Raw genomic sequence first — 13,981 nt, 5'->3', positions numbered from 1 at the left:
TCTGCAGCTCTTATAAAGGACAGCATTTAACTGGGGCTGGCTTAGAATTCAGAGGTTCAGTCTGCTGTCCTCATGGCAGGAAGCACCTCCTCATAATGCTGTTTCCTGAGGACCTATAGGGGCCATTTTGTTTAATCCACCACATTTCACTCCCTGACCCCCACAGGTTCATATCCATACCATAATGCAGATGCGTTTAGTCCAACTTCAAAATCCCTATATTCCATCACAGTAGTAACACTTTGAAAGTCCAAAGTTCAAAGTCTCTTCTGAGATTCATGCAATCTTTTAACTGCAATCTCCCATAAAAATCGAAAAGTAGATCATATACTTCTAACATATAATGGCCCAGGATATACATTACCATTCCAAAAGGGTGGAAAAGGAACATAGTCAGAAGATACTGGACCAAAGCACGACCCAAAACCAGCTAGGCCAACTCCCAAATTCTGACTCTCTAATCTGATGTCAAATCACTCTTGAGATCTCCCACTACTTTCAGCTTTGTTGACTGCAGCACACTTCCTCTTATTTGGCTTCTTCTACTCCCTGTTAACAGCGTTCCTCAACGGGTGTTTCAGGGCTCTAGCATCTTCTAACATCTTGGAGTCTACAAGGGAATCCAGGTCTCTCAGCTTCACACACTGGCTTCTCTGGGGCTCCACACTTGCCTGGTCTCAGGGGCACTCCTTAGTGGAAGTAGATTTCATAAGCCCTTCCTTCTATTCTTGACTCTAAAACCAGATCCACGTGGCCAAAGCTACTATAAATTCTACTGTTTGCTGGTGATTTTAAAATTATTTTCGATCTTCCAGTGTATTGCTTTCTCTGTCTCTCTCTGTTTCTATCTCTGACTCTCTGTCTCTCTGTGTGTAGGTGGGGGGAGGGAGGGAGGGAGGGAGAGAGAGGGAGAGAGAGAGAGAGAGAGAGAGAGAGAGAGAGAGAGAGAGAGAGAGACAGACAGAGAGAGAGAGAGAGAGAGAGAGAGAGAGAGATGAACATGGCAGACTAGCTTTTGTTTTTGTACTTCATTAAATAAGAAATTTACCATTGAGTCTAATACTGTTGAGGCAGCAACAACAGAACTGCAACAGAGTCCAGCTTATCGTCTACATAGTAGATTTCATGCCAGCCAGGGCTACAGAGTGAGATCCTGTCTCAGAGAAAAAAACAAAAAAAACAAAAGGAATTTACCATTGAATTTTGTTATGAATAATTAATGATTTCTCCTATTATAGGTGTTCATTATAAACTCATCAAACATATTTCTTCTTGAACCTGCAAATGAAATAAAAAATCTTCTGGATGAGCACACAGATATGTGTAAACGTATTCTTAACATATATCGATACATGGTTGTGCAAGTATCAATGGACAAAAAGACCTGGTAACAATTCTATATATCTTTTTGTTATTGTTCTCTGCATAAGTATAGTAATTTTCAAGGAATAGTGTCTAAGAATAGGGTGTGTTAGAGTGCTAGAGTGCTGTTATTACTGAATGAATACAAATCTTTTATATAGTAATACATATATATATATATATGCTTAAACTAGACTATCTCATTTTATTTCAAACATCCTTGATCAAGCTTCTGTAAGACCCCTCAGACTGTCTAAAGTATGCATAATTGCCACCTTTTTTCCCAGTAATGAATACCTAGACAGAGAAATTAACTTTTGCTTGTGTAGGTGATTGGAGATGTTAATAGATGATTGACTGGACTTTTAAAGCCTATTTCTTTCCTTTGGCTTCAAAGCCCTTGCTGTCAGGCCCATTCTTACTCTTCTCTGTCCACTTTTGGCCTCTTTTTTTTTTTTTTTTTTTGGTTCTTTTTTTCGGAGCTGGGGACCGAACCCAGGGCCTTGCGCTTCCTAGGCAAGCGCTCTACCACTGAGCTAAATCCCCAACCCCCACTTTTGGCCTCTTAAGTCTAACCTTTACCTTGCATGCTTCCCAGCATTGCCAGCTTGCTTTTCCTGAGCATATTCTGAATTTTGCTTTAAGAATATCTGCCATCTTTTTCTGTGGTCACCACAGCTATATCATTATGCCATTGCATGTGTGGTTTAGTAAGTCAGATGTTTACAAAAGGACAAACACCTCAAGAGAATGGGCTATACTTATAGTTTTTTGTTTTTTAATTTGACTATAACCATGTATTATTCTAACACAAGCTACGAGTATACCTTTGAGTAGAAGATTAAGCTTCCACCTGACTCTTTATATATTTCCTTTCTATATATTTTTCCTTATTTCCTTTTGTATATAATTCTTCTCAAAATCATCTCTATGCCTAAATTATTTATATTAATGGCTGTTGAATTGGAGCCTGAATAATAACTGAATAACTGAACCACCAAGAATAATAAAAGTTGTCTTAATTTTGTATTGCTTACTTTACTTGTGTAATACATTACATGCTTTATATACTTGGTAAATTAAAATTAAATGAAAAAGTAGACCTTTCAAATAGAGTAGTTTTGTAGCTTGTGTTAGAAATATACATGGTTATAATCAAACTAAAAAGAAAGTATAAGGTATAAGTATAGCCCATTCTCTTGAGGTGTTTGTCCTTTTGTAAACATCTGACTTACTAAACCACACATGCGATAGCATAATGATATAGCTGTGGTGACCACAGAAACAGATGGCAGATATTCTAAAGCAAAAGTCAGAATATGCTCAGGAAAAGCAAGCTGGCAATGCTGGGAAGCACACATGTAATTCATAATAATATAACGTATGAGGAATAATTTTACTGTACTTTTTAGTATTAACTATTTAACCATGGCCTTGTACATACTGAGAAGCTCTCTGACACACAGTTAATAAATAACAGTTATAGAAATATTTAATCCCAATCTGTGGTTTCTACCTCACCTTTGATCATTCAGTTTCTGGATAAAAAAACACACAAATTTTATTATTTATAATAAGCACTAATCAACACAAGAGCTGGGCAAGTATCTACCCTCTATGCTATTACGTCTATTTCTCAGCCAATAACCCCATTATATAATGTGCCATGTTTCATCCAGGCTGCTCCTAACTCTAGTTAGCTAACCCACATGGCCATTATTCCAAGTCTCACCTAACCCACTTTTCTTTTCTCCCTTGTGGTTCTCTTCCATACTGAGCCCAGGAACACTAAACCCCGCCTATGTCTCTTCCACCCAGCTATTGGCTGTTGGCATCTTTATTCACCAATCAGAAATAACTTGGAGGCAAGGTCACATACATTACTTGGGTGTACGGGGACTCTCTGATCTCTGGGGTAACTAGGTTTTGGGGTGGGGGTGGGGCACTTAGCTTTACAGTACATAGCAAAAGACCAAACCTGAATGAATAGCTATATGTTCCTTGGGTCCTTTTAGTTTTTGTTCACTCTGCTGTTTGTTTGTTTGTTTGTTTGTTTGTTTGTTTTTCAGAAATGGTTTTGCCGTCTATCCATGTAGCCCAAGCTGGCCTGGAACTTTTTTTTTGAAGACTTATTTATTTATACAGTGTTCTGTACCACATGTATGTCTCTCTGTGTGTATATATGAATGTATGTATGTGTATGTATGTATGTATTTATGTATGTGTATATGTATGTATACAGTGTTCTATAACACAGAGTTCTATACCACATGTATCCCTGCAAGTCGGAAGAGGGTACCACCAGATCTCATTATAAATAGGCTTGAGTCACCATGCTGTTGCTAGAACCTCTCTTAGCTCCACCTCTCCAGGCTGTGGTTTAGAACTTAACTCTCCTACTGTAGCCTCCTGAGTGCCAGAATTACAATTGTAAGCCACACCTTACTATTTTGAGACAGGGTCTCTTTAAGTTGTCCATCCTGGCCTTGACCTCACTTTGTAGCTCAGGGCGTCCTTAAATTTATTGTTTTCCTGCCTTAGCCTCCTTAGTAGCTGGGAATTCAAGCCTAGAGCTAACCTAACCAACATCTATTATTAGGTGTGTGTGTGTGTGTGTGTGTGTGTGTGTGTGTGTGTGTGTACACAGATATATATTAATTTTAGGGTGGAGGGAGTAGAGGACAGTGGACATCCTTACATTTTTTTTCTTTTGAGTTATTTTTAAAATCGGGAACACAGATGAGCAGTGGTGGCACATGTCTTTAATCCCAGCACTTAAAAGGCAGATGCAGATGGATCTCTGAGTTTGAGGCCAGCCTGGTTTACAGAGTAAGTTTCGGTTTCAGGACAGCTAGGGCTGTGCAGAAAAACCCTGTACAAAAACCCTATACAAACAAAACAAAACAAACAAACAAAAACCCAAGTAAAAACCCCCCAAATAAAAAAGAACAACAAAAGCAGGGATACTTGGTTAAAAGATATGCTTAATATATGTTTTAGTGCTTAGGACATGTCTTTAAAGATCTATATGTGTATGAGTGTCTCGCCTCCATGTATATGACTACACTATGTGCATGCCTCGTTTCTTTGGAGACCAGAAGAGGACCTCCCTCTTAAGATCCTCGGACTTGGAGTTACAGTGGGTTATGAGCTTCTGTGTGGGTACTGGGAATTGAACCTGGTTCCTCTGCAAGAGCAGTCAGTGCTCTAACCTGTGGACCATCTCTTAGACCTCTAGATTGTTTTGTAAACATCCTTCACTAGAAGTACTTAGAGAGTTCTATAGAGAAGCATGTATCGACATACTTGGGACATTTGATGCTGAGGATGCTTCTGTGATTTCACATGCATACTGATCACATTATTCATTAATAATGTGTGTCTCCTTGAGTTAATCATGAGGATATTAAGTGACTGATCTTTGTTTATACAACCTGTGGTAAATGGTAAGCAGATTTTGAATTATGGTCTTTCTCATTTTAAAAAGGCACATATTAGTAAGGCAGCACTTGGGGAGCAGAGGCAGAATGATTGCAAATTTGAGACTCACCTGGGCTATATATAGCTATACTCTCTCAAGAAACAGAGACAGAAAAACATATGAAACTGAAGCATTCTTTTTTTTTTCTTTTGGTTCTTTATTTTTCTTTCTATAAGTTTTGAATCAATGATGGTTAGAGATTATTCCATATTTTTAATTGAAAACAAATTTTATTCTTCTGTATATGAATATTTTACCTGCATGTATGTCTGTATACCACATGCATGCCTGGTGCTGGCAGAGGCCAGAAGAAGATATTGGATCTCCTTGGACTGGAGTTACAGGCAGATGTGAGTTGCCCTGTGGATTCTGGGTGTTAAATCTGGGTCTTCTGGAAGAACAGCCCATGTTCTCAACTGCTGAGTTATCTCTTCAGCCCACATAATTCTTTTAAGTTCATTTAAAGCTGAAGTCATGGTACCCAAGGCAATCACCCACATATTTACAGTGACTTTATGAGATTTTTTCTGTATTGATTAAAGTTATTCTTTTTGTATTACAAATTATAAAGTCACCTGATACATGAGTGAGTTAAAGTTAGACTGTAATAAAGTAAGGCTTATTTTTAAACTGCCATGTAATTATACTTTCATTTCATACAGCTAAGCTAGAAGCCCAAGATAAAAAGTATGAAGCGTAAGATTTTTATTCTGTGAATAATAACTATGTTTGTGGTGTACTGGGAAATGAACTCAGATCCTCTGGAAGGGCATAAAATGCTCTTATCTGCTTAACTGCTGAGCCGTCTCTCTAGCCCCATTTGACATTTTGTTCTATATGTGTATTTGGGGGGCGGTTAATCATACTGGAGATTACCTCATACAATATAGGCAAGTCTTTGCTACTAAACTATACCTCCAGCCTCAGGATACATTTTTAAATGATTTATTTATTTTATTATATCTGCATTGGTGTTTTGCCTACAATTATATGTATGGGGGTGTCAGTTCACCTGCAACTGGAGTCACAGGCAGTTGTGAGCTGTCTTTGGGAATTGAACCCGGATTCTCTAGAAGAGCACACAGTGCTCTTAACTGCTGAGCCATCTCTCCACTCCTCAAGATACATTTTTTTAAAAATCTGAGTGATAATCTTTATTTGATTCTGTGTTCACTTCTTCACCCAAATGGTGTCTAGTTCTGCGACATACTACTGCTTTATCCATATTTCTAAAAAGGCCATTCTTAAAGCTGTGCCTAGTGATGGACTGCAAAATGGCCCTTAAGGAGGAGACTGATAGGAACTTGGGCTCTAGCTTGCCTCTATACTAACTAAAATTCTCTTGTCAGGTTCCTTTTTCTTTTCTTTTCTTGTTCATTTTATCTTTTCTTTTTTGGGGGAGGAGGGTCTTACTGGGTATCCCAGGCCAGTCCCAAATGTACCACCCTCCTGCCTCAGTCATCCAAAGACTGTAGGTGTATTCCAGTATGCCAAGCTATTAGTCTCATTTGTTGGTGTGTTAGTAAATTTCTTCTTCAAATATCAGATGTGGTTTTATTGTGTTAGTAGGAAGCATCTAGGAGAAAGTTAAGTTAAGGACAATGTTAGAATTAATTCTGTCTCTGATACACATATAGAACAAAAGATTTTAAAATTGTCAAATGGGGATAGAGAGATGACTCAGCAGTTAATAGCATTTTATGCCCTTCCAGAGGATTTGAGTTCATTTCCCAGCACCCATAATGGGCAGCCTACATCTGCTGGTAACTCTAGCTCCGGGGGATCTGATGCCCTATTTTGACTTCTTCAGGTGCCTGCACATATATAGCATACATTCACACAGATACACAATACACATACACACATATATTTATACATAAATACATATTTACATATACTACATATACGTAATATTTTAATCACTGAAACCAAAGGGAGGAAAGGACATGGTGGCAGGCTTCTGTAATCCTAGTACTAGGGAGATGGAATTGGGGATTAGGAGTTGAAGGTCATTCTTGGCTATGTAGGAAGGCCAGCCTAGGTTTCATAAGACTCTGTCTCAAGAAACAAATAGGAGGGGGAGGGGAGGAAAAGCAGCAATATCTTTACCTTTTCTCTTTTCCTAAATGTTCATTATTAAAAATATAAAACAATTTGTACCTGAAGGCATTGTGCTTACAAACTTAAATTACTTATTTTAAAATTCTAAACACTTAATAGTCTTTCAAAAATTGAGTGTTTGAGTTATCCCAACAATAACGTTATTTTTACAACAAATTAATATGAAAATTGATCACTAACCCAAAGCAATAAGGAAACATTAACAGATCTTCTTCCTTTAAGGGAACAGATGCTACTCGTGTTGCTCAGAGTCACGGAGTCTGTACTGAAGATGTCGTCACAAGCTTTTCTGCAGTTCCAGGGGAAAAAAAACATGACCCTGGCAGGTCGACTTGCAGGACCACTTTTCCAGGCAATAAACATAAATAGATGGATAGATGTGTTTGATTTTTAGAGATTCACTAAAGCTGACCTTGTTAAAATAGAAGAAAATGCTGTAAATGACAAGCTAGTTCATATTACAGGATCTTTTATAGCGCTAAATTAAGAGTCGCTCGTCTAAATACCCTTACATACAAATTCACAACCTAATGGAAGAAAAATGTTGCAATGAAGAGTAAGGTGCTTATTTTACCTCTAATGTGGATTGCCTGTGGTTCAGAAAGCTGACAGAGAACTCTATAATGCCTGAGTGTTTTATCAGTTTCTGAATCTCTGGGGTTATTAGGACAAACGTTTCCATTCCATAGTAATAAAAATACAGTACATAACCAAACTGCCCCATAGACTTTGCTGTTCTCACTTCTAGAACTTAAGTGTCAGTGGTATTTTCGATCATACAGAAATTACATAATATTTCAAAATGAAGATTATGTGCTGACTTTAAACTTACTATAAACTCTGAAATATGGAATATTTTTATGCTGACACATTAAATGAAATTACATATTAGGATGATTCTTTTTTAAATGATTTTAATTATTATTTATTTTATGTATATGAGTGCACTGTAGCTGTCTTCAGACACACCAGAAGAGAGCATTGGATCCAATTACAGATGATTGTGAGCTACCTATGAGGTTGCTGGGGATTGAACTCAGGACCTATGGAAGAGCGGTTAGTGCTCTTAACCACTGAGCCATCTCTCCAGTCCCCAGTTAGAATGATTCTTAATGTCAGAGATAAAGGCTATTTCCAGTCCTTGGCCGTAAATGTAACTGTTTACTTTGGCCTTTTGCAGTTCACAGTTTTTAATCTCTCACCTAAAAATCTCTGCTGATGCTAAATTAACTTTTAAAACAGAAACATGTATTATCTAAACTTTCAGAAAATTCCCAGTTTTCATAGCTAATCCAGTGATGGGAGCTACAGAAAGATAAAATTTAGCTTGTTGTGCAAAGTAACTTTTTTTGTAGTTTGAACATTTAGAGATAGGATGAAAGATTACTAATCACTTCAATTTTATCTTTACATCTCATGTGTGAATTTATAATAATTCCTTAGCAAAATTCACGAAGTTAAAAGTTTTGAAAATTTATATTTGACTTATTTCTTCAACAATGATATATATTTAGTAGCAGTTCATAAAACCTTAAAGAGTACTGGGTAATCAGTATTTTCTGCTCTCTTACAAGTAAGCTTTTGATATTGCTACTGGATTTATTACAAAATGCTCTTAGTTTCTGTTGTATCTTTAAAATGATTTATTTTACTTGTATGAGTACACTGTAGCTGTCTTCAGACACAGCAGAAGAGGGCATCAGACCCCATTACAGATGGTTGTGAGCTACCATGTGGTTGCTGGGAATTGAACTCAGGACCTCTGGAAGAGCAGTCTCTCTAGAATGAAATATAATTTTTAACTTTTAGGTTAATTTACATATTTTTCAAGACTGATTCATTAAGTACCTCTCTAGGACTGCCTCCTCCCTTTGCAGTGGTCAAACTTCCAAAGTGTATAGTCATTTCCATCTTTAATTTGGAAATGTATTCTGAAGTTTTTCATTTTAAGAACTCAATTTGAACACTAAACAATATAGAAACATCTCTTTACATTGCTTTTACTTAGCAGTAATCAATGCAGCATGGAAGTTATACATTAAGGGTCCTGTTCAGTCTGCATTCCTTGAGTACTAGGAACTGGTAATCACTTACCTGAAATTCTTATCAGGTAGCAATAATTTCATGAGTTACTTCTACAGCAAGGATATTATATGATTTAAATTTTTTTGCTTTTTACATAAAAATAATTGAATAATTTATTTTGAAGTCATACACCAAATAAATCTAATTATTATTTCTGAATATTTGTCTTTGTAGACTCTCATTGTTGCCTGGATCAAAGCAAATCTAAATGTATACATTTCTCGAGAACTTTGGGATGACTTACTTTCAGTATTGTCATCGTTGACCTATTGGGAAGAATTGGCCACTGAGTGGTCGCTGACCATGGAGACACTAACTAAAGTTTTAGCTAGGAATTTATATAGTTTGGATCTCAGTGATTTGCCATTGGATAAGCTCAGTGAACAGAAACAAAAAAAGCACAAAGGGAAAGGTAAGAGTTGTTCAAAGATTCTCCATAGGAATTTGTTTAAATAATTGAGTTAGAGAAAACCAGGCCAGGAAGAGTGCTGGGGCAAGTCGTTTCTTTCTAATCTTTGTTCATTTATCCTGGAGGTTTAAAATTTCTAACAATGAAATACGGAAATACACTATTATTTTAAGATCAATAATAATTTTTGGTGAGATAAAGAATGTTCTCAATATGTATTTTGGTCAGTCTTATATTTTAATTAAACAGTATAGAATCTTAACTTATATTTTAAATGATTAATCCAAGTCAGAATTTATAAAACTTATTTACTTTTTAGTATAAATAGTTTTTAGGTATAACTGAAAGTATGACTTAATTTTATTCTATTTTTAAATATATCAAAGAATTACTTGAAAAATTCTCTTGAAAGCATTTTATTAATTTAAACCACAAGCAAACATTCTCTAAGTGTGAAGTAATATTTGCATAATGTTAAATTGAGGTGAGGCAGCAGCATAATTATATCATTATCATGTATAGTATTTTGCATTTTAAGAATAAGTTGCTAGCTAGGAATTCTATTTAAGTCCTATTTCATATTCACGTGGTTGTCCTTGATACTTAAGTTTATGCCCACACTACCTTTTCTGCATCATTTATTTCTCAAGTTGTTGTTAAAAAATTAGAAACTGTCACTGCAAGATGATTTCCATTCACTTTGTTTTTTATCTCTGGATAGTAGAGAATTATAATGGGTTATTTTTTGTGATATAATGTAATTTTAAGTCTTCCTTAGTGTTAAATATAGTTTTTACATAAAACAAAACTCAAAATAATCCTTGTAGTTACTTTATAATGAATTGCGTGGAAGCTGTAAAATCCACAATGACATATTCCTGATAATTTAAAGGTAGCCATCAGGTTATCAATATACTACATACTAATATTGCATTTCTAGGAGTTGGACATGAATTTCAGAAAGTTTCAGTTGACAAGTCATTTTCTAGAGGATGGAGTCGCGATCAGCCTGGCCAGGCACCCATGAGACAGAGAAGTGCAACGACTACTGGCTCCCCGGGAACTGAGAAGGCCAGGAGTATAGTACGGCAAAAAACTGTTGGTATGTCGTTTAAGACCGTGGGAATTAAATAGAGCAATACAGTAGATGCTGTCAGTGTACATTTTGCTTTCTTTTGGGAGATAAAAATCCCCTCTCTCAGTAATCCTTCTAGCCTAATAGCATGCTTATAAGCCTTTGTGCCTTTAATATATGCACTCTTGTGTTTATGTAGTTTATTATAGATTTCTTTGTTTCCAAATTGTCATTTTATAGAATTCAAAAAGTAGAACTTGGATTCAAAATGTAGAACTCAAGCATGAGCTGGTATATGTTTTATTAAGTAAATTTATCCACAAACATGGAGATGATAGCAAACTTTCAGTATTATAGTTACATAATCTTACTGGCCCTGGGAACTCCCAATAGGACAACAGGAAATTAATTCATACCTTCTACTGGCAGGCAACTGAGGCCAAGAAGAAATCTGTAGGGGTGTAGGATCACTGTGGGAAGCACTTGTAGGCTTAAGACAATACAACATACTAAAGAACTGGCAGCTGTCTTATTTTCCTCTCAGAGCCATGTAGTTTAGCTAAACTACAGCAGAGAGCATAGTGCTGGAGAGAGATGTGAGGAGGGCTTATGCCCAAGTTCTTTCTTACTCTTTTTACTAAATATGTAGGTAACCTTGGATAATTTATTAAACTTTCTAGGCTTTAATTTTTTAATTATTGTGTATGCACATATGTGTTCCCACCTTATGCATACAGAGGTCTGAGGACAACTTGCTCGAGTTGGTTCTCTGTTTGCATCAGGTCCTAGGATTGAATTCAGGTTGTGATGCGTGAGCATCTCACTGTCTCCCCTCTCTAGGTTTTAAGTACTTCATTTGTTTAGTGGCAGCGGTAATGCATCTCCCGCTGAAACAGAGTTGCTTGATAGTATTTCAGGTTTCATGTCAACCAAAGAAAAACTAACGCATTAAAGGTTTGCTAAGAAAGAAACATGTGTAAAGTTGGAAAATTCTTTGAAAATTCAAGTTAAAATATTGCTAGATCTTGCTTGTTTGCTTGTGTCTTGCTCTCTGAGACAGGGTATTACAGTGAACCCTGGGCTACCTTGAAACTCACTAACCTTAAACTTGAAAGAATTTTGTCATAGCTTCTTGGGTACTAGGATTACTAATGTGAACTACCATGACTTTTAATTTCTTAATTTTTAAAATTACTTTTTTATATTTTTCAAGGTGAATGAATATGCTTAAAATTTGAGTCTGAAAAAGAACACACATTCTGTTTATGCCCTCTCATCCTCCTTCTTTTCCTCTCAGTTTACTTCATTAGAGGCAGACGCCCTTACCAGTTTCTTATACGCCTTCAGAAGACCCTTTATACACATAGAGGCCTAGAGCACATTGCCTTTGTACTGTGCTTAACTAAATGTGGATTAGCCACAGTCGATTTTACATATTTGAATGGAAAAAAGTTAAATATTTAGTACTGAAGCACTGTTGTAAACATTAAGGATATAGTTAAGAACGGTACTTGAGGGGTTGGGGATTTAGCTCAGTGGTAGAGCGCTTGCCTAGGAAGCACAAGGCCCTGGGTTCGGTCCCCAGCTCCGAAAAAAAGAACCAAAAAAAAAAAAAAAAAAAAAAAGAACGGTACTTGATCTTGGTTAAAAGATTGGGAAGTGATAAAGCAAATCAAATTTTAAAAATGATCACTGGCACTTACAGTTTTAATGTCCAGCTTACAGATTCAGTAAACATTAACAGATGATAGTACATTACAACGAAAATTAGGGCAAGATAAAGGATTAGTGAATAGCAGAAGTGGAGAATAAGACATTTAAATCAAGACAGGCTTATCATATGATTTAAGAACATAGATTTTTTTTAAAGATTTATTCATTTATTATATATAAGTACACTGTAGCTGTCTTCAGATACACCAGAAGAGAGCATCGGATCTCTTTACAGATGGTTGTGAGCCACCATGTGGTTGCTGGGAATTGAACTCAGGACCTCTGGAAGAGTAGTCGGGTGCTCTTAACCACTGAGCCGTCTCTCCAGCCCCCCAGACAGTGCTCTTAACCACTGAGCCATCTCTCCAGCCCAAGAACATAGATTTGAGTAAGCGAGAGAACATGGCAAGGATCTATAGGAAATACATTCTGGTTACAGGAAAATGTAAAAGCCCTGTTGCCAAGAGGTCGGCCTGTTTGTCTATTTGTCAGCTTCTCTCTCTCTCTCTCTCTCTCTCTCTCTCTCTCTCTCTCTCTCTCTCTCTCTCTCTCTCTTCTTATATACATAGTACTGTGCAATACAGTTTAAGCATTGTGTTCTTACATAGCAGTACCTATAAATTCATTTAATCAGCAACCTGTAAACTGAAGCTAACATTATTAGGAAGTTTAAGTCACTAATTATTACTACATAAACTACAAAAATTCCTATCTTTGTGATTTAGTGTCTCTTCTATGAAATTAAAAAATGTAACTTTCTTTGGAAAGAAGCCCACAAGTTTTGTATTTAAAAAGATACTTTGAAATTTTTATGTTTATTATTTGAATGAACTCAGATTATATATTTTTCTAAAGATCCTGATTTTGTGTTTGTTGTTGTTAGTGGTTTATACTTGTTTTGTTTTTACAGACAGGATTTCCAGGCTGGCCTAGAACTGATTGTGTAGTTGAAAATGACTTTGAACTTGTAATCCTCCTGCTTTGAACATCCTAGTGCTGAGATTACAGTTGTGGAGCCATGCCTGATTCATGAACATGCTTCTTAATCTTGTTCTAAATTCTATCTTCTATAAATGTTTCTAATTAAAACTTTAAAATTGAACTACTATACTTTAGTGTAAACGTGAGATACTTGTTTGATTCAGTGTTCTCTCACTGGGAACAACTACCAAACACAAGAGTAAATTAGGACACAGTTTTCATAAAAGGACCTATTAGTAATGAGAAAATTTTATTTGAGTAAAAATATGAAAATAGAAATGATTAGTCAAATTCAGCTTTCTTAAGAAGAGTTTCTCAGAGAAATGATCAAATATTTGCTGGATTTGCCTTGGACTAATGATATTGAGTATTTCTCAAGGTTTCCACCTGATAAATTTATCATTTCTTGTTTTTTTTTTTTTTTTTGAAAATGTGCTAAAGTGTCTGCTGTTTTTTTTAAATGCTGTTCATTGTAATTGCTAATAATAGGCATTTTCCTGCTTTACACCAAAAGAATTACATTCAAAATGTGTGTTGTGGTTTCCTTTCTTACAGCTTGCCAGTATTTGCTGTGCTGAAATGTTTTAAGTTAGTTTCCTTCCTTTGAGCCTTTTAGTTCTCTCTGTTGCTGCTTTTTCTGTGACACAGCCTTTCATTATAGTCACTCTTCTTTTTCCTCCCCACTTCTTTCTTTTCCTTTTAAAGCCATGAGAAGCCGATCCATTGGTGAATGTGCTCTGCCATCGGCCTATAT

General features: G+C 36.1%; 1 protein-coding gene across 1 annotated transcript in view; it reads left to right on the top strand.

Annotated features, from left to right (window-relative positions):
- Window positions 1-13,981, top strand: part of Ralgapa1 (Ral GTPase activating protein catalytic subunit alpha 1) — a 274,127-nt gene that overhangs the window by 82,810 nt on the left and 177,336 nt on the right. Inside the window, 4 exon segments of the mRNA NM_020083.4 lie at window positions 1,239-1,387; window positions 7,187-7,316; window positions 9,224-9,461; window positions 10,399-10,560. Coding sequence (NP_064468.4) covers window positions 1,239-1,387; window positions 7,187-7,316; window positions 9,224-9,461; window positions 10,399-10,560 — 679 coding nt within the window.

Source organism: Rattus norvegicus, chromosome 6, assembly GCF_021556685.1.
Source record: "Rattus norvegicus strain SHRSP/BbbUtx chromosome 6, alternate assembly SHRSP_T2T, whole genome shotgun sequence".
In the NCBI taxonomy this organism is placed as follows: domain Eukaryota; kingdom Metazoa; phylum Chordata; class Mammalia; order Rodentia; family Muridae; genus Rattus; species Rattus norvegicus.
Note: the sequence above shows the minus strand (reverse complement) of the source record. Positions and strands in the feature narration are given on the sequence as shown.